We start from the raw sequence: 20,490 nt of genomic DNA, 5'->3' as shown, positions 1-20,490 counted from the left end.
CCGCTGAGCTGTGTGTGCTGCAGGAGTCCTGCATGCCCAATTGTGCTGCCAGAGTCCTGCCATGGCTGTGTGTGTGCTGCAGAGTCCTGCCGTGGCTGTGTGTGCTGTGGGGAGGTCTGCTGCCGTGAGCTGGGTGTGCTGTGGGAGTCCTGCCCGTGAGGCTGTGTGTGCTGTGGGAGTCACTGTCGTGAGCTGTGTGTGTGTGGGAGACCTGCCTGAGCTGTAGTGCTGTGGGACCTCTTGCCGTGATCTGGCCCAATGCTGGCCCAGGAGTCTGCCTTGGCTGTGTGTGTGCTGCGGGAATCCTGCCGTGAGCTGTGTGTGCTGTGGAAGTCCTGCCGTGTGGGCTGTGTGTGCTGTGGGGAAGTCTGCCGTGTGAGCTGTGTGTGCTGCGGGAATCCTGCCGTGAGCTGTGTGTGCTGCAGGGAGTCCTGCCGTGAGCTGTGTGTGCTGTAGGAGTCCTGCCGTGAGCTGTGTGTGCTGTGGGGAGTCCTGCCGTGAGCTGTGTGTGCTGTGGGGAATTTTCCACCGTGAGCTGTGTGTGCTGTGGGGAGTCCTGCCGTGAGCTGTGTGTGCTGGCCAGAGTCCTGCCGTGAGCTGTGTGTGTGCTGTGGGAGTCCTGCCGTGAGCTGGGTGTGGGGTGCCGTGAGCTGTGTGTGCTGTGGTCTGTCGTGAGCCGTGTGTGTGCTGTGGGGAGACCTGCCTGAGCTGTAGTGCTGTGGGACTCTTGCCGTGATCTGTGTCTGCTGTAGGGTCCTGCAGCGGGCTTCAATGTGTGCTGTGGGAGTCCTGCCGTGAGGCTGTGTGTGCTGTGGGAGTCTGCGGTGGCTGTGTGTGCTGTGGGAGTTCCTGCCGTGAGCTGTGTGCTGTGGGGAGTCCTGCCGTGAGCTGGGTGTGCTGTGGGGTCCTGCCGTGAGCTGGGTGTGCTGTGGAGTCCTGCAGGGCTGTGTGTGCTGTGGGGAGTCCTGTCGTGAGCTGTGTGTGTGCTGGGGAGACCTGCCTGGGCTGTGAGGTGCTGTGGGACTCTTGCCGTGATCTGTGTCTACTGTAGGTCCTGCTGTGAGCTGTGTGTGCTGTGGGAGTCCTGCCGTGAGCTGTGTGTGCTGTGGGGAGTCCTGCAGTGAGAGCTGTGTGTGCTGTGGGAGTTCTGCCGTGAGCTGTGGCTGTGCTGTGGGGTCCTGTGTGAGCTGTGTGTGTGCTGTGGGAGACCTGCCCACAGGCTGTGAGTGCTGTGGGACTCTTGCCGTGATCTGTGTCTGCTGTGGAGTCCTGCCTTGAGCTGTGTGTGTGCTGTGGGGAGTCCTGCCGTGAGCTGTGCGTGTGGGAGTCACCCGTGAGCTGTGGTGTCCTGCCGTGAGGTGTGCGTGCTGTGGGAGTCCTGCCGTGAGCTGTGCGTGCTGTGGGAGCGCAGCTGTGTGTGTGGGAATCCTGCCATGAGCTTGTATTTGCTGTGGGAGTCCTGCCGTGAGCTGTGCGTGCTGTGGGTGTCCTGCCGTGAGGTGTGCGTGCTGTGGGAGTCCTGCCGTGAGCTGTGCGTGCTGTGGGAGTTCTCCCGTGAGCTGTGTGTGCTGTGGGAGTCCTGCCGTGAGTGTATGTGTGTGTGCGTGCGTGCGCGCGAGTCCAGTGTGACCGTGTGTTGTGGGAGTGTTGGCGTGGGAGTGTTGCCGTGTGCCATACCAGTGTTGTACGTTTTGATTATTAAATAGTTAAGTCCACCCTTACACGTTGTTAATACCAACTCTATTATTCTATTGGAAATAGCATAACACGGTGGTTGGTAGGCGCCAGGACGTGTCCACATGCCATTGGGCCTATGTGCTGTCCCTCTGGGGCCCACTGCTACTCCGAGATCCCTTGCTGGTCAAGCCTGGGCCCACGAGGCACCCAGTTACCGTGTGTTGCCACAAGGAGGCACAGCAGGAGTCTTCGTGGTGAAGAGGCCGTGTACTGACAAGTTGCTTCCCTGTTCGCCACGAGGGCTAGCCAACGGCGGCAGCTGAAAGCGAGAGGGAGCAAGCAGTGCTTGCACCTTAACACTTAACATAATGCTGCCACATTAGACGCATTTCACCACCCTGTGTGTGGCTCTACACACACACGCGCGCGCGCGCACACACACGCACACTCACGCACGTACGCACTGAGACGGTACTAAACCTGACCCTGAAAATATCCAGATTTCAACCATCTCTAATATTACCCAAATAACTGACAACTTTTCTTCCTATTAACGTACAATCTCTAACCAATTCAACCACCCTATCAACACTCCCTAGTTCAACCCCCTTCTTAACAATCCCTTCCTCACCGCACCTACCTTCGTGCTTCATCCAGTAACCTAATGGCTGGGCTTTTATCGTCCGTCACCTGGCAGGGAAGCGGTACGAGCCCATCCTGGAGGAGAGCTACTACAAGACGCACATGAAGCTGAGAATAAGAGACGTGACAGCTGAGGACTTCGGTACTTTCCGCTGCGTGGCCAAGAACTCCCTGGGAGAGACTGACGGAGCCATCAAGGTCTATGGTAACGTTGGGGTAGACAGGGAGAGGGTGAGAGAGACACAGACAAATAGGTTATGCAGGGTGTCTCACACTGCTGATTTTTGTGATCGCGGGAATGTTTGATAATACAACAGCACTGTCCTCACTTGTGGCAGACCTCACACATCAACAAGTGAGGACAGTGTATTACAACAACAACACTGTCCTCACTTGTGGCAGACCTCATACATCAACAAGTGAGGACAGTGTATTACAACAACAACAACAACACTGTCCTCACTTGTGGCAGACCTCACACATCAAAAAGTGAAGACAGTGTTCTTACCCAAACTAAGAAGTATTAAAAGCAGTCCGCCAAAGATGCACCGACCCCACCCTGGGGCTCGTACTCGCACTTTCCCTGGCAATACTTGGTAAAGGAAGGCTGCATGTAAAGGTGATTGTGATTGGTGGATCTATTTAAGGATGTATCACTGTCAGGATAAATATTGAACAATCCAAAGGTAGAATTGTTATAATAATAAACTGTTCATTGTTATTTAAGATCATGAGAAGTTCCAAATGTTCGTATATTTGCTTAAATAATGAGGAAATTATATTTATGAACGAGGGCTGCCACAAGATTTTCAGATCAAATTTTCTTCAGTGATACAGCTGAAAATAAATCAGCCAATAACAATCACCTTTACATACAACCTTACTTTACCAAGTATTGCCAGTACGAGACCCAGGTGGGGTCGCTGTATCTTTGGTTGTCTGATAACACCCGAATTACTAGCAAGTCAGAAACTATATTTCAACGTGATGTTGCTTAGTTACCTAAATTTAATAGAAAAACTACCTCATAGTAAAATAGTAAAATCACTAAATATAAATAATTATAGATTTGTTGTTTAGGAGAAAACCATGTAATGTATAAGTGTTTTTTGCCGGTAAAACGGTCAGATGAGGATGCCAGGTCTCGGAGACTGGTCAATGTCGTGATGCCACGCGGCAGAGAGCTTGACGACAGCAAACCTAACAGACGTACTGGCTATTTTCTTAAATTTTTGAAGGTCCAGAGGTTTCAAATTACCATATCCATATCTATGTTATATTGTATGGGTGTAAATTAAGTCTAATTGATAATGACTTAATATTGTCACCGGTGCTAATCTGCAGGGACAATCTTGGTCTGGTTATTTGTTCTATCTGTATCATTTTGGGTGGTATAAAACATCCTTGCAGTATAAAATGGAGATTTAGGGCTACATCCAGTAAAGGATAGTAACGTGGTTAAATTCTAATAGTAGACCTTTTGTTATTTACATATACCAGGGGTATTCCATTGAATACGTGCATAGACTACTCTCGTTTAATAATTATATAGAAAGTGTATTAAATCTTGGAAGAATTTAATAGTCTAGCATTGGTTAGGGTCTCGTCCTTCTGCCTTCTGTGTTTGTATGAGGTCGCACTAATAAACTTTTCAGGCGTAAACCATCATTCCATTTTTTTTTTGTACTGACGACGGCACTCCTTCCTGGCCAGTGATCTTTCTAAGTGTTATTTACACTTCAATGGAAGACCATCACAGTGTTCTTTTCAGTTTCCTGTTTGTAGTGATTTTTTTAACTTTTGTATAACTTTTTTAATTGTGTGTATTTTGTATATATTACTATTAAGTATAGTTATAATAAAAATCCATTTACGAGCCTAGTGACGTATTACATTTGTTACTGATTATTATTGCTCTCGGGAACGCTACTTTTTTTTCATGAGTGGAACTTAGGTTAACTTTCTTACTAAATCTTAGTCTTTGAGTATCTTAAGAGTGTTGTACTTACCCATTTTGTAATTTAATTGTATATTCTACCCATAACAATACCGTTTACTTTGATCTTCAGAAGAGCACTTGAAATAGAGACATAATTCTGTTGGATTTAAGATGTTATTATTCCTTATTCAACTCTTCAAAACAAATCAGGATTATTTAATTGATAGAGGTGCTGTCTACAGTAACTGTTTCACAGCTCCTAAAACACTGCTCATCTCTCTTCTCCTCCACCCACCACCCTCTCCTCCACCCACCACCCTCTCCTCCACTCACCACCCTCTCTTCCACCCACCCTCTCCTCACCCACCCCCTCCACCACCCTCTTCTCCACCCGCCACTCTCTCCTCCCCACACTTTAGACCCACGACACCTCCCCACACTTAAGACCCCCGACACCTCCCTACACTTAAGACCCACGTCCCACACTTAAGACCCACGACATATGCCCACACTTAAGACCCACGACATCTGCCTACATTTAAGACCCACACATCTCCCCATACTTAAGACCCACACATCTGCCCACACTTAAGACCCCCGACACCTCCCTACACTTAAGACCCACGTCCCACACTTAAGACCCACGACATCTGCCCACACTTAAGACCCACGACAACTGCCCACACTTAAGACCCACGACAACTGCCCACACACCACCTCACTTGTTTACCCATTAGATTGCTGTAAATTATCATCATTACCTATATATTGCTGAAATGATTTGGAACAGCCGCCCACTGCCGTCCACAGAGATCGACCCGCCCAAGTCCCACTTCAACGGAGGCTTGGAGGAGCAGGATGATGCGGAGACGACCGAGGCTACTGGGGAACCTCCAGCGACCTTACCAACACATAAGAAAGGTGACGCGATTTGTTTCTCTCGTCTAGTTCCTGCAATAGTCGTGAGCACTATAAGTGTCGCTCCCCTGATGTAATATGTCCTCCATTTATGACTAATGATGGTCGATGCTCATATATGTTCTTTGTAAATTACTTCATTACTTCCCTTGTCTTGTGCACACACACACACACACACACACATTACCGGTCTCGTGGAAGATAGTGTTATCTTATGTTCACTGTTACTGACTGACAAGTTGTATTTGCAGGAGATAAGACTGGTATATTTCTTGTGGTATTATGAACCTTTGATATACACTCAAAGGTTGTTCATATTCCTGACTTCTTCAGAAGATCACGTGCAATAATCTGAATATATATTTTTCAACAGTTTTCACCACCGAAAAACTAAACATGATACCTGAGGCACCGACTCCATACAGAGATAGTGAAGAAAATAGATTAAGCGAGATAGTAGTGACTAGTAACCACGTTAGTAAGCAAATAGACAAGCTAAAACCTAATAAGTCACCGGGTCCCGAGGAGATATTTGCCAGAGTATTAAAGGAATGTAAGGAAGAGCTGAGTATGCCCTTAGCAAAGTTGTTTAACATGTCCACAAAAACAGGTGTAGTACCAGAATCCTGGAGGATAGCAAATGTAATACCGATTTTCAAGGAGGGAGATAGATCACTATCCTCTTACTGCAGTCCAATAAGTATAACATCAATTGCAGGCAAATTACTGGAAGCCATAATTTCAAACTATATCCGAAATCACCTGGAGAAGCACAAGTTGATCAATGATTCCCAACATGGCTTCACAAGTGGGTGTTCATGTCTAACTAATCTATTAACATTCTTTTCAGCTGTTTTTGAATCAGTGGACAAACGGGCACGACTATGATGTGGTATATCTTGACTTTAGCGAAGCCCTCGATCGAGTTCCACATGAAAGACTAATGAGAAAAGTGTAGGCTCATGGCATCGGAGGAGATATTCTAAAATGGATTAGTGCGTGGTTACAGGACAGGAAACAGCGAGTGAGCATTAACGGCACTAAATCCCATTAGAGTAACGTCACTAGTGGAGTTTCCCAAGGCTCAGTACTTGGACCATGATTATTTATTATATACATAAACGACATAGATATATGCGTACACGGCAACATAAGTAAATTTGCTGATGGCACTAAAATAGGACGTGTAATTAAATCTGACGAGGACTCTGCAAAACTACAAGAAGATCTAAAAATTTTCGATTGTCTGAAAAATGGCAGATGAAATTCAGTGTGGACAAATGTAACGTACTCAGTATAGGAGATGTAAACAGGGAAACCAGATATCAGATGATCAAAGATGTTATCGAGAAATCTGAATGTGAGAAAGATTTAGGTGTAATGATAAGTAGGAATCTTAAGCCAAGTAAACAATATGTATTTGCTCGAAACAAGGCTAATAAAGTACTTGGGCTCATACAAAGGAGTGTTGGTTACAAGACTAGCGAAGTCATCTTAAGATTATATCTTGCGCTTTTGAGACCTCACTTGGTTTACACGGTTCAATTCTGGTCACTGTATTACAGAATGGATATAGAATCCTTGGAAAGAATTCAGAAGAGAATGACAAGGCTAATCCCGGGCATTAGGATCCTTGAGTACAGAGACAGGTTAAGGCATCTTAATTTGCACTCCCTCGAGAGACGTAGAGTGAGGGGCGATATGGTAGAGGTGTATAAATGGAAGTCAGGGCTAAACAAAGGGGACATAACGAAGGTACTCAAACTTTCCAACCAGGAGCGAACTCGTAACAATGGTTTTAAATTAGACAAATTTAGATTTAGGCGCGAAATAGGTAAACATTGGTTTGGAAATTGTGGAGTGGATGAATGGAACAAGTTACCGAACATCATCATTAACTCGAGTACGCTGGATAGCTTCAAACATAGGTTGGACGGATATACTGTATGAGCAATAGGGGTTGGGTGTAAATGAGACTGCCCAGTGTGGGCCAATAAGCCCGCTTCAGTTTCCTCCATTTTTATGTTCTTATTGGTAAGGCCAACCACTAGGATTGAGTGCCCATTCACAACGAAATTGCAGGTTTCTCAACCAGGCAGCAGAGAAAAGGCACTTTACAGCTCCGAGTCCAGCAGTCGTGGCCATTCCGAGGCCGCCTCTTCTTTTTCTTGTTTGAAGATTACTGGCCACTTCGCCTTTCGGCTATTTCGGCCGGAGCTGATGTATTTTTTCTTTCCTTGGGTCTTTTTTCCTCAGGTCTTCTTTCCTCGGGTCTTCTTTCCTCGGGTCTTCTTTCCTCAGGTCTTCTTTCCTCAGGTCTTCTTACTCGCACACCATTCAGGCTGGGAAGTCACCACTAGCCCTCCCCGAATGTCTGTCTGTTGTCAGCCAACCTGACTCTTTACTCAGAGTTGATTCATGACGACGACCCGATTGGGTCATCGTGAAACTCGGTTTGCCAGCAACGCTGGCTCATATCTCGCAATGAGCTTGGAAGGACCAACATTTGTCGGCCCTCCATCAGAGCTCCGAAGGAGACTTCCCACCTCAAAGATCCGATGTAGACTCCCGAGGCCGCCCACGAGTACTGTATATATATATATCGGCTGACTGAACGAAGCTATCTCGGCTCAAGTTTCGAACCAAGTTCAGCCACGTCAGCCAGCCGACTCGACAACAGTTACATGAGCAGAAAGGCTAGTTACAACAATTATAGGCATCTGTTAACTATATTACATAATATTATTCTTCAGTCTCTACAACCAAATGCATTCTTTGATAAATTAAAAAGTAGTGGCCGCCTATTTTTTCCCCCGTATGAAGATGTGATTAAATTTTTGTGGTGTGTGAAAATGTGTTCAGAGAAGAAGTCTCCCACGTCAAAGAATCGTGTCTTTCTTCGTCCAGAATACTGTAGTATATTTAAAAAGAGGTCATTCAATATCCTTACGTTACAACACAAAGACACTATATCCTGATTTATCTCGGCATGTGTTGGAGTTTGGTCCACCAGAAAATCAAATGATTTTGTTAATTAAAGCTGTGGCATAGAAGTACGCAATTGAGGTATACAGTAAACAGTTCACCTCGAGGCTACAAACTCCACCTAAGTGTGGAGCTGCCCTCTAAAGGATTAAGTTCATGTATGGATCATTTCAGTTACTTGGTGCTTGGGTAGCGGCGGCCAGTAGTAAATATTTTACCAGTATCAAGTAGGCGGCACGTGGATCGGCTAGCATCAGTCTGGCCCGTGTGTATCGCTTTCCTGCACATAAAGCTTGGCAGTGTTAGTCTATCTGGCCACACTACCATTACACCTACAGTACGTTGATACTTGGCATTTGGTGAGGAGTGAAGGCGGTCGAATACACAGCTGGTTACGCTGCCCCCTTGTGTGCCAAGACTTAGTATACAGTGTGCTGTATCCACACTGCCCCTAATGAACCGTCGGGCCTTTGGGGCCAACTTTCACGTTCAACTAAAGATAATTGTAGCGCAATGCCAAAATATGTTGTCACCCTAACTCAGCCAGACATTGTTTATGTATATAATGTACAAATTATATCATTACCTATTTCTAGACAATTGACAATTTAGTGATCGTGTATTAGATGACCGTCAAGGATATGGAGAACTGTTTGAAAGTTAAGTGTAAACTATGTACAATGCAGCAAATTACTTAAAAGTGTTACCGATATTATCAAGCAGTAATATGATACACTGTACACTGGTAACAGGTGTAATAACAAGAGTTTGTTCCATGTTCCTGCAGAAAGCAAGAAATACCACAGTTTTCATCATACTAAAGGTGTTAACGACATCATGGATCAGCAGCATCTAGGCAAGTCTTCCAGCTTTGAAGGTAAATCTTATTCAATTATCTAATAGAAATGAATAATAATATTTGTTCAGTAAATTTGTCATTCAGGTCTATAGTTGGATAGGTGTGTATATAACTGCAGTTATACAGTTCAGCATATATGTATAGTAGACAACGTAGGTATACGGTGCAGGTAGGCCGTGAGAGTAAACTGTGTACCAAGACAGTGCAGGTAAACAACAGTGGTAAATAGTAAGGCAACTTGACCAAGGATAACCAACAAAGCTGTCAGCTGCTTATATCCAGGAGGGTCCTTTGTTTAGGCTTACTCTTGGTCTCTAATCAGTAATAGTATGTCTACAGGAGTATTCAACAAGCATTACATTGCTCTTGGACTATCCGAGGCTGGCGGATCACTTCAACAATACAACATTTTGTGTTTAATAATAAACTCACTCTCTTCTCTTGCTGTAGCTCTATATATATATATATATATATATATATATATATATATATATATATATATATATATATATATATATATATATATATATATATATATATATATCTCCAGATTGATTATACCTTCCTAAAGTCCACTGTATTAGGTGCGTTCACAAATGCTTGTATGCATCATTATTATTTTGTCGTTAACATATCCAAAAGTTTGTTTATTGTTTCTTCTTCTCAGAATATCTTCAAATTGTTATCACTTCATCGTTTACTAAACGTATATCTTAGACCTTACTATTATTTTCATACTGTGAAGCTTTCCCAGATTCCTTAACATTATCAAGATGCTTAATCTTTTCCACTACTTCCTAACCTTAATAATAACCTATAGCAATACTTCCTAACGTCATTAACCAATATTTACTTCTCCCACACAGGTTCTCACTACACCGGCCCAACCACGCCTCAAGGACTGTCGCCGCAGGAGTCACTTGACGTGGTTGAACACGACGCTGGAGAGGCGACGTGTCCTGTGGCCCTGCTGGTGGCGGTGGTTCTTGTTGTCATAGTAACCAACACAGCTTTCTATGCCTCGCCACCAACACTTGTGTGACAACGAATTTGACAAGTCTTGTAGTCATGTTTCTGTAAATGTTTCTATTTCATGAAACTAATTTAATTTTTTTTTTCACTGGGAGATTCTCAAAAGCGACCACCGTATTCTGAATATATTAAATGATTGTGGGCGAGAGTCTGCCTGCCGTCTACTGCTTTTACTAGGGATTAGTTCTTGTACAACTTTAGCTTGTTGATGATGCCGGTCCTGTACTGTATCTTCCAAGCTTAGAGCGTCTGGGTAATGTTACCAGTGAAGCCTGAAGCCACGCAGTGTACAGTATATCTGTGTGCCAAGGATCACCTTTGTTCATTTACTTTGAAATACAGTAATAATCTTAAAGATAGTTAATGCAATTAAAAATTGATGCCAGAATGGTGTCTGCCTGTGTATTAGATATATAAAGTACAGTACTTTAAGATACTAAAATGGAAAATACAGAATCATTAAAATGGTTAAAACATTTAATATTGTCTTAAATTCCTATTTTACAGATATGTTTAATTTGTTATAATAACAGATTTGTTGTACTCTGTTGTAAAGCCAAAATAGTTATGGTTGACCACAACTTGACCTGTAACCTCGCATTACCTCCCCTCATGACCGTCATAAAGTCTGTTCTGAGTTTAAATTATTTTAGTTTTCTGAGTTAAATATAATTTTAAAGGTTTCATTAAAAAACTAAACTTGATACAGTTCTCACCTCCTGCCGCAAGCTTCATCGGTTCGTGCCCGAGACACACTCAGTTGACCCAGCTGAGTGTGCACTTACCTGTACAGTTGGGGAAGTGAAGGAGGGTTAACAAGAGCACTGCATTCACACTGTCCGTATAGGAACAGTAGGACAAATGGAACCAGTGGGACCTGTGGGACCAGTAGGACCTATGGGACCAGTAGGACAAATGGGACCAGTGGGACCTATGGGACCAGTAGGACAAATGGGACCAGTGGGACCTGTGGGACCAGTAGGACAAATGGAACCAGTGGGACCTGTGGGACCAGTAGGACCTATGGGACCAGTAGGACAAATGGGACCAGTGGGACCTATGGGACCAGTAGGACAAATGGGACCAGTGGGACCTGTGGGACCAGTAGGACAAATGGGAACCAGTGGGACCTATGGGGACCCAGGACACCATGGGACCTATGGGACCAGTGGGACAAGTGGGACCAGGGACCTATGGGACCAGTGGGACAAATGGGACCAGTGGGACCATGGGACCAGTAGGACAAATGGGGACCAGTGGGACCTATGGGACCAGTAGGACAATGGGACCAGTGGGACCTATGGGACCAGTAGGACAAATGGGGACCAGTGGGACCTGTGGGACCAGTAGGACAAGTGGGACCAGTGGGACCCAGGACCAGTAGGACAAGTGGGACCAGTGGGACCAGGGACCAGTGGACAGTGGGACCAGTGGGACCAGTGGGACCAGTAGGACCTATGGGACCAGTAGGACAAATGGAACCAGTGGGACCTATGGGACCAGTGGGAAGTGGGACCAGTGGGACCTATGGGACCAGTAGGACAAATGGAACCAGTGGGACCTATGGGACCAGTAGGACAAATGGGACCAGTGGGACCTGTGGGACCAGTAGGACAAATGGGACCAGTGGGACCAGTGGGACCAGTAGGACCTATGGGACCAGTAGGACAAATGGAACCAGTGGGACCTATGGGACCAGTAGGACAAGTGGGACCAGGACCCAGTGGGATCAGTGGGACAAATGGGACCTAATGGGACCAGTAGGACAAGTGGGACAGGACCTGTGGGACCAGTAGGACCTATGGGACCAGTAGGGACAAATGGAACCAGTGGGACCTATGGGGACCTGGGACCAGTAGGACAAATGGGACCAGTGGGACCTGGGACCAGTAGGACAAATGGGACCAGTGGGACCTGTGGGACCAGTAGGACCTATGGGACCAGTAGGACAAATGGAACCAGTGGGACCTATGGGACCAGTAGGACAAGGGACCAGTGGGAGGATCAGTAGGACAAATGGGACCAGTGGGACCTATGGGACCAGTAGGACAAGTGGGACCAGGGACCAGTAGGACAGTGGGACCAGTGGGACCCATGGGACCAGGACAAATGGGACCAGTGGGACCATGGGACAGTAGGACAAGTGGGACCAGGGACAAGTGGGATCAGTGGGACCTATGGGACCAAGTGGGACCCAGTGGGACCAGGGACCAGTAGGACAAGTGGGACCAGTGGGACCATGGGACCAGTGGGACCAGTGGGACCTATGGGACCAGTAGGACAAGGGACCGGTGGGTGGGACCAGTGGGACCAGTGGGACCAGTAGGACAAGTGGGACCAGTGGGACCCAGGACCAGTAGGACAAGTGGGACCAGTGGGACCCATGGGACCAGTAGGACAAATGGGACCAGTGGGACCTATGGGACCAGTAGGACAGTGGGACCAGTGGGACCTATGGGACCAGTAGGACAAATGGGACCAGTGGGACCTATGGGACCAGTAGGACAAATGGGACCAGTGGGACCTATGGGACCAGTAGGACAAATGGGACCAGTGGGACCTATGGGACCAGTGGGACCTATGGGACCAGTAGGACAAATGGGACCAGTGGGACCTATGGGACCAGTAGGACAAGTGGGACCAGTGGGACCTATGGGACCAGTAGGACAAATGGGACCAGTGGGACCTGTGGGACCAGTAGGACAAATGGGACCAGTGGGACCTATGGGACCAGTAGGACAAATGGGACCAGTGGGACCTATGGGACCAGTGGGACCTATGGGACCAGTAGGACAAATGGGACCGCCTACACTTTCAGTCTTTGTATTAAAATGAGTTATTTAAGCTCCTCATAAACGTATAAATTATGAGGTGGACTGGAAGGGTTGGATCACTTACTTCACCTTCAGGTAAGAAGCCTTCATTAACGATTATGGGAAGAGTTGAGGCTGGAGGTGTCCACCCACTCTCACTTGCCACTGTTACAGATCGTCTCAACTCCCAGAAGGGGCCAGTACGGTACCTGCAGACATTTGTATCCAAGAACCGTCTGGGTCCTATCTAGCGGTTCTATATGAGACCCAACAATTTCTCTTGCAGGGCCATTATGTATGAATGTGAAGGGGCCCACATGGCCCTTCTGGGTAAATGTCCGCCCGTATCCCGGATATACCCATTGATAGGTAGTAGGTATTAGGCAGCTACCAAACAGGGAGGTACTACCACCTGGGAAGATATTGGAAGCATAATGTGTTGTCTATGGTAGACCCTGCTGCCACATGGCATCACGAAAATTGTGACCAAGTCCCAGGTTGATGATCTGACTTTCTGCCTCATTTACACACAATTGCAGGATCTCAATTGTTTCTCTTACTATTGACAACACAACATACATATATTGTTTCTCACTTTTGATTTTTTTTCATTTTGTATTTCTTTGTGGTTCTTTATTATTATTATTATTATTATTATTATTATTATTATTATTATTTGACAGTTTATTTCTAATAACCTCTTCTGTGAACACAATGTGGGTCAGTGATGTGTCGAACCGTCTGTCCTCAAACACAGGAAGGTCAGAATCTACATAACTACCATCTTCAAGCCTCAGGTCTGATACTCCTACTCGCGTTTTTAATTTCGACTTTGCATAGCGGTAAAACGCCTTTGGGTTTGACTTGACCTCGCTTGCAACCAGCCTCTGGAACTCCTTTTCAGCACTTCTACACTCTGCCTTTGCTTAGTTTCTGGCTTTTGCATACATCATTCTGTGCTGCTCATCGTTTGACCCAACCCACGTTTTGAATTTCTGGGTTGTCTTCTAAATTTTGTCGACCGCCGCATGGTTCATGTGTAGGGATCCCCTCGTATTCCTAGAGGCACTGGGTTTGGTCTTGGGTATATATTTATCGATCAAATGGGTCACTTTACTTGTTATGATATTCAGCGTAGTGTCTGCGTTCTTGTGCCTTAATGAGTCAGGCCAGTGGATACCCCTCATCTCTTCCCTCATCCCGATGTAATTTATCTTGTAATATCTGCACCTTGGCCTGGCCTTATCTTGAACTAGGTAACAGTTAGATCTGAATGACAACACTATATGGTGACTGGTGCCAACTGGGGCAAGGTGTTCCAGTTTGGCCACCATACCCTTCTTGTTTTTTATGATGAGGTCTAGTGGCTTGGGTGTCTGCTCCCCTCTGTAATGTGTCAGGTCTCTAACATGTTGGAACAGAAAATTATCTCTCAGAGTTTCTACAAAAAGAGTAGCAGGGTTATTCAAGTCATTTGGGGTGAACTCGTTTCTCCAGTCGATGTCGCCATAGTTAACCTGTCTCTGTATCAAGGTTCCTAATGCTCGGGATTAGTCTTGTCATTCTCCTCTGAATTCCTTCTCGGGATTCTATATCCATTCTGTAGTACGCTGACCAGAATTGAAATGGGTAATCCAAGTGAGGTCTCACAAGCTTAAGATATAGTTTTAGGATAACCTCGCTAGTTTTGTAACTAACACTCCTTTGGATGAACTCAAGTACTTTGTTAGCCTTGTTTCGAACAAATACACATTGTTTACGTGGTTTAAGATCCCTACTTATCATTACTTCTAAATCTTTCTCACAGTCGGATTTCTCGATAACACCGTTATTCATCTGGTATCTGGTTTCTCTGTTTACATCTCCTAGACTAAGTACAGTACTTTACATTTGTCCACATTGAATTTCATCTGCCCTTTTTCAGACCATTTGAAAAATTTGTTTAGATCTTCCTGTAGTTTTGTGGAGACGGAATTGGTGGGTTATATATAGTGGGAAAGTAGTGGGGGCAAATTTGGTACTCCAAAACCAGTGGACAGTGAGACAAACCTCGCCCCTTGTCCTCCTACCTAGGAGGAACCGTCACCATGTAATCAACATACGGTGAGTTTAGTAAACGAGATAGTTTCGGAGAATAGACGGAAGCCGGTGTAGCGGACCAGAAGTTACCCGGACCAGAAGTGTACGAAACGACAACTCCTCACCATTGCATAAATTAACACGATATTGCCTAGAACCTAATAGAACCTGACCAAACAAACCCCACTTATTGGGTTAATAATAATAATAATAATAATAATAATAATAATAATAATAATAATAATAAACGGTTTATTAATAGGGTTGCAGCCGGTGGCTGAAAATATACAGACTTACATTTAATTTAGACATAATGATATAATATGCATTGAATACATTTACAGGGCTGTACAGTACATAAATCAGGAGTTGTTTATTATTTTAACAATAGATGGGATGGTGCTATTCTTATATCTATCGGTGTGGCTCTGAAGGGCTGAATTTTGTTGTAGTGGCGGACTGCGCGAGGTGGGTGGGGGGCGGCAGGAGGTGGCGATGGCGAGGGTGGTGCATTAGTTGGCTGCCAAACCTTTCCGGTGCTTGGTGGTGAAGGTCACTGACGGATGGCACTTCTAGGGTGGAGAGAGCGTTGATGTAGCCGGAGTATTCTGTCAAAGCTAAAGGTCCATAAGAGTCCCGGCCCTGACATGGTGCATCCTAGAATGCTAAAAGAGTTCAGTAACGAGCTTGCCGAGCCCCTGAAGATCCTGTTTTGTAAATGCTTGGATGAACGAAAGGTGTGCCAACGGGGAGCTTCGTCATATTATGCTGAGTTAAGGCATTAAGTAGCCGGCTCCCTGGCCACCTAAAGCAGGCAGTAGTTTGATATCCTTGACTAGAGGAGGACGTTATTTGAGAGCCATCGTGGATGGTTCCGTCTTTCCGCGAGGGAGGACGTCGTGCCTATTCCGTTCTCCCTCGATGGGTCACCACTCATAGAAATTACGACTCAATCCCTCACACACCGAAAGGACATGATTAAACGGTCTATTTACATAGCCGTCGTACTCATAGCTACAGTGATTAACATACGGTTGATCTACATCTGGACGTGTATCCGAAATAGCTTCTCAAATGATTGTTACAAGTGATGACAACCCAGGAAGGTTGTTGCATATATGACAGTTGGTAAAGGTAGAGGAATTATCCTCCCCATTATTGTGGCATACTGGTGAAGAAGAAGAGCCCATATATGGAACGTAAACGTAAATATGAAATAGCAATCAAAGATATTGTTATATGTGTTACATTTACTACTACAAGGAAGAAGAATTGTTATATACGTGGCAGCGGATCTACAAAGAAACCGTTATACTACTGTTACATGTTACAACAATCAAAGAAATCAGTAACGGGTAACAACATTCCGGTCTATATACACATTCTACATAACAAGTCATCAGTGTTTTACAAAACAAGAAAAACAAAAAACAGTGACCTGTTACATGAAATATCCAAGTGTAGTGATATATCCCGTAGTGAGAAGTTATAGTCGAGTCTCTTTCGTTTTGTCATCTAAAGATGATGTACAAAATCCTGTGAGCTGAAGTGAACATTAATTTCTGCAAATGATTCGTTCACTGCCCAGGGTGTGACAGGACGTGACTGCAGTTGTTGTGACTACTCATCAATCAACATCCTGTCAAAAAAATTCTTTCGTATGGCGTGAGTAACTCCCAGTTACCAGCACCCCAGCACCTACCCAGTGATGACACACCTTCGATCATGAGAGATGGTCTCAGCATTCTGAGGTATGTTGTGGTGGATGCACTAGTGTACCCAGTGAACCCCAGAGTCTTTGAGTTTACTGACAGGAGCAGCAGTTTGCTGTACTCATGATTTTCATGGACATTGACCCAGTCACCGGACCTTGGAATCAGCTGTGTCTCATGTGAGTGACACATGCAAGTCTACGGGATTGCGGCAACAATTTCGCGTTTTCAAGAAATTCTAGAAAGGATTCTTCAATCAAGCCTACAAGGAATATGTAGTATCTAGGTATACATTAAATATATACAGTACACACATTTACATGTTCGTGACATAACTTCACACTGATAGGACATCGTGTTATAAGTGCCTTACTTATTTTAATACATACTGACGTAATTTCCAGTATTTATTTCTTACCTGTTCAGTTATTGATACTTTAATTATTTTAACTATGAATTTTATTAATTTCCTGTAAATGGATGGACAAGGTTATTTCTTTAGTTTGTATCGAAATAATTTTTCAAACCTTAGACATAGAAAACGTGGACATTTTGTTTTGATCCCAGGGTGGATAATAATGTTCATAATTTTCAAAATACATATTTTAATGATATCACAGACACATCTTCTCAAACTAAAAATATGATAGTTCTACACTAAAGTATCACTGTAAATTTTCAGCCAAGCCGTGTAGAACCATTCACAACTCAGTACCATTGCTCTCTGCAAACATGAATGTTTCGTAGAAAGAGTTTTATGCACCACACACTCATTCATCTAGCGTCACAGTAGCAAAAGTTGTACATTGCTAAGAAGGTGCGTTCTAAAACACAAAGTAGGCGAAGATTATTTCTGCCATGTAATTCCGTGATTTGCTTACCCAAGTTAACGATTTCCACGATTGTGTTGATATTGGCAATAATGTTTGTGTTTTAAGTCAGAATCATCCAATTTTGCCATTGTACATGAGATACTAGCCCGTAAGACACTTGAGGCAAGGACCCCAGTAGTTGATGAGCCTATGGTTTCAGAGTCCCCAGCTTAGTGTTTACACATATGTTTGTTACATGGTTAGGCTTATGTATAGGATGTTTATCTGCGAGTTTAGTTTAGTCCTCGCGGAGCTCGGGTGGTAGGTGACCGAACAATGTAATGACTCCTGTTTTATAAACAAGAATTATATAAATGGGTTAATTACATTTGATTTATATACTGATTCATCCCCTGTGACTTTCCACTAGCTATGAGGTGCACGTGATAAGGTGTGCCCACGGGAAGCTGCGTCACCTAAAGTGGGCAGTAGTTTGATATCCTTGACTAGAGGAAAACGTTATTTGAGAGCCATCGTGGATGGTTCCGTCTTCCCTCGAGGGAGGACGACGTGCCTATTCTGTTCTCCCTCGATGGGTCACTACTCATAGAAGTCTCCCTCATAATCTCACATAGGAAGGACGTGATTAAACGGTCTATTTACATAGCCGCCGTCCTCTCCCTTCACACCCATAAATAGTGGAAGTTACGGTTGATTTACACTCATGTATTATATAAACAAAAGTTTTTCAATGAAAGAAGAAACAGACAATTGGGTTTCGCTACTCTTACCCAATTTAATATATGTCTAGTCTCATATACTTTATGACTAGAATAGCGTCCCCACTTGTAAAGGATTGCCAACACGGTTTTATGCAGGGGCGGTCCTGCTTAACACAATTGCTCAAGGTATTGGATATTTGGACCCATATTCAGGAACGAGGTGGTAATATCGACATTATTTATTCAGATTTTGCCAAGGCTTTCGACAGGGCAGTGTATTGGGCCCGCTGTTGTTTGCTTGTTTCATAAATGATATGCCTGACGTTGTACACTCCTCCATACAAATGTTTGCCGATGACGCCAAGTTATTTCGGGAAATTAAGAACCAAGCGGACTGTGAAGAGCTGCAGAAGGACCTCTGTGGGCTCCAGGAATGGTCGAAGGAATGGCTGCTGAGATTCAATGTCACGAAGTGTAAGAGGATGCACCTGGGGCGTACCAACGGTAAGGAGGCGTACCATATGTCCCAACGGGATGAAGAAAATGTACTAGTTGAGACTGTGTGTGAGAAGGACCTAGGTGTGTATGTTGACAATGAGCTGAAGTTCTCGGGCCATTGTGAGAAGAAGGTAAATCTGGCAAATAAATTATTGGGTCTTATAAGAAGGTCGATCTTTAAAAATGAAGTGCTTCCCCATATGGAGTACTGTCACCCCGGCTGGTCCCCGAGATATTCTAGGGACTGTCAGTTGGTTGAAAATGTTTAAAGGAGGGCCACCAGACTGGTGCTTGCACTTCGGCACCTCAACTACCCTGAGAGATTGGAACGCCTGAACTTGACTAGCTTATACTACAGACGGGCAAAGGGCAACCTAATTGAGGTTTATAAGCATCTCAAGGAGCACTACTCAGTCGAGTGTCCCTACTTGGAGCTGGCAGACGCTCGGCACACAAGGGGTCACTGCTCAAGATTGAAGAAGCCGCGGGTCCAGAAAACTGTGAGGGCAAACTTTTTCTGAGTGAGAGTTGTGAACTCTAGGAACTATCTACCAGAAAGTGTTGTGTCGGCACCGAGTGTGAGCTCTTTCAAGACCAGACTTGACCAACACTGGAGCAGGTTCAGGTACATTCAGGCGCCGGTGCATGCCCAGTACTTGTCAACAGACCGTAACAGAGAAGTGACCGATCGCCCAAGCGGCTAACGAGCCGATCACTGGAACATGTTCCTCTAATACCTTCAAGAGCCTGTGCATATCCAAAAGCTTCCAATAGTCTGCAAAAGATAAGTAAATGACCCTCTGAGGTTTAGAGAAGATAAGTAAGTATAATAATTAATTGATTATAGAATTAATAAAACTTTCACAAAGAAAATGGAAATGACGTCACAGAAAAGTAAGTGACCACAACAACTTGTGGCTGTGCTCAGTGAAGACCTGCTGACCATCACGTCCGGCTCAGTGAAGACCTGCTGACCATCACGTCCGGTTACGTCGTGTAGAAGAGGAAAACTGAGCCTGAACATTTAATAAAACAAGGTGAAGATGGTGTTTAGTCTAAAGTGGGTTAATATTCCGTAGTGACCATTCACTAAAATAACTTTCAGTGATATGCTTTTATAGTTGTTAATTATTCTTTCAGGTGAAATTGCTGTGATACAAACTAGGCTTCCCTATGTTAATGACACCGTAAATAATTCATAGGAAGTAATATTTTAAGGTAATACTGGAACACATGGTTAACACCAGAAGGAATTGTTCGATTTCGTTCATTTCTTTATCTTTTTAAGTAAGTACAGTACGGTTCAACGAATTACCCAAAAGTACCCAAAAGTACCCAAAAGTATATTAAATCAGGGTAAAATCTTAACGAATATATGTTTTACATCAATAAAACCTGATTAATAATGTTTTCATTGAAATGTAGTCAAAATAATGAAATAATAAACAGCAAAAAACGCTAAATTCCAATGAGTCACCTATCCAAAATGGAGATATAATTACCGATGTTTCTGTTACTTTGGGGTATTTAACATAGCCGCAGGATTTACTCTTCGTTAGGTTAGGTTAGGTTAGCCGAGTGCATCACCATGGATCTGAGTTATCTCTCTTGTTCACCAACTCTTTGGATTTAGCGTACGTCAATACTGAAAGTTTTTCGCTGTTTATTATTTCATCTTACAAATTATTTTTACAAAATTACACTAAAAATATTATTAAACATGTTTTGTGTATGTATAGCAGATATTCGTTAAGATTTTACCCTTATTTGCTATACTTTTGGGTACTTTTGGGTAATTCGTG

The 20,490-nt window shown here is 44.4% G+C and overlaps 3 protein-coding genes across 6 annotated transcripts in view; all 3 read left to right on the top strand.

Moving 5' to 3' along the window:
* LOC121870502 (lachesin-like) overlaps positions 1 to 10,533 on the top strand; it is a 72,422-nt gene extending 61,889 nt beyond the window's left edge. For 3 of the 4 annotated variants that reach the window (XM_042372333.1, XM_042372334.1, XM_042372332.1), the window contains exons 8-11: positions 2,375 to 2,524; positions 5,069 to 5,179; positions 8,949 to 9,038; positions 9,887 to 10,533. In XM_042372333.1, coding sequence (XP_042228267.1) covers positions 2,375 to 2,524; positions 5,069 to 5,179; positions 8,949 to 9,038; positions 9,887 to 10,062 — 527 coding nt within the window. In that variant the 3' untranslated portion in view covers positions 10,063 to 10,533. Of the gene's footprint in view, positions 1 to 2,374; positions 2,525 to 5,048; positions 5,180 to 8,948; positions 9,039 to 9,886 lie in introns of all 4 variants that reach the window. The other variant, XM_042372335.1, reaches the window with a different exon arrangement.
* A 380-nt stretch (positions 10,534 to 10,913) lies between these two features.
* On the top strand, positions 10,914 to 11,330 carry LOC121870494 (collagen alpha-1(I) chain-like). The gene has a single exon (XM_042372326.1). The coding sequence runs from the start codon at positions 10,914 to 10,916 to the stop codon at positions 11,328 to 11,330; it is 417 nt and encodes a 138-aa protein (XP_042228260.1).
* Positions 11,331 to 12,506: 1,176 nt separating this feature from the next.
* Positions 12,507 to 12,887, top strand: LOC121870493 (collagen alpha-1(I) chain-like). The gene has a single exon (XM_042372325.1). The coding sequence runs from the start codon at positions 12,507 to 12,509 to the stop codon at positions 12,885 to 12,887; it is 381 nt and encodes a 126-aa protein (XP_042228259.1).
* Positions 12,888 to 20,490: the final 7,603 nt, after the last annotated feature.

This window comes from Homarus americanus, unplaced genomic scaffold (assembly GCF_018991925.1).
Source record: "Homarus americanus isolate GMGI-L3 unplaced genomic scaffold, GMGI_Hamer_2.0 scaffold44240, whole genome shotgun sequence".
NCBI lineage: Eukaryota > Metazoa > Arthropoda > Malacostraca > Decapoda > Nephropidae > Homarus > Homarus americanus.
The sequence above is the reverse complement of the archived record's forward strand: the minus strand, read 5'-3'. Positions and strand labels throughout refer to the sequence as shown.

Coding starts and splice junctions, on each gene's coding strand:
- LOC121870494 (XM_042372326.1), top strand. CDS start 10,914: ATGGAACCAGTGGGACCTGTGGGACCAGTAGGACCTATGGGACCAGTA.
- LOC121870493 (XM_042372325.1), top strand. CDS start 12,507: ATGGGACCAGTAGGACAAATGGGACCAGTGGGACCTATGGGACCAGTA.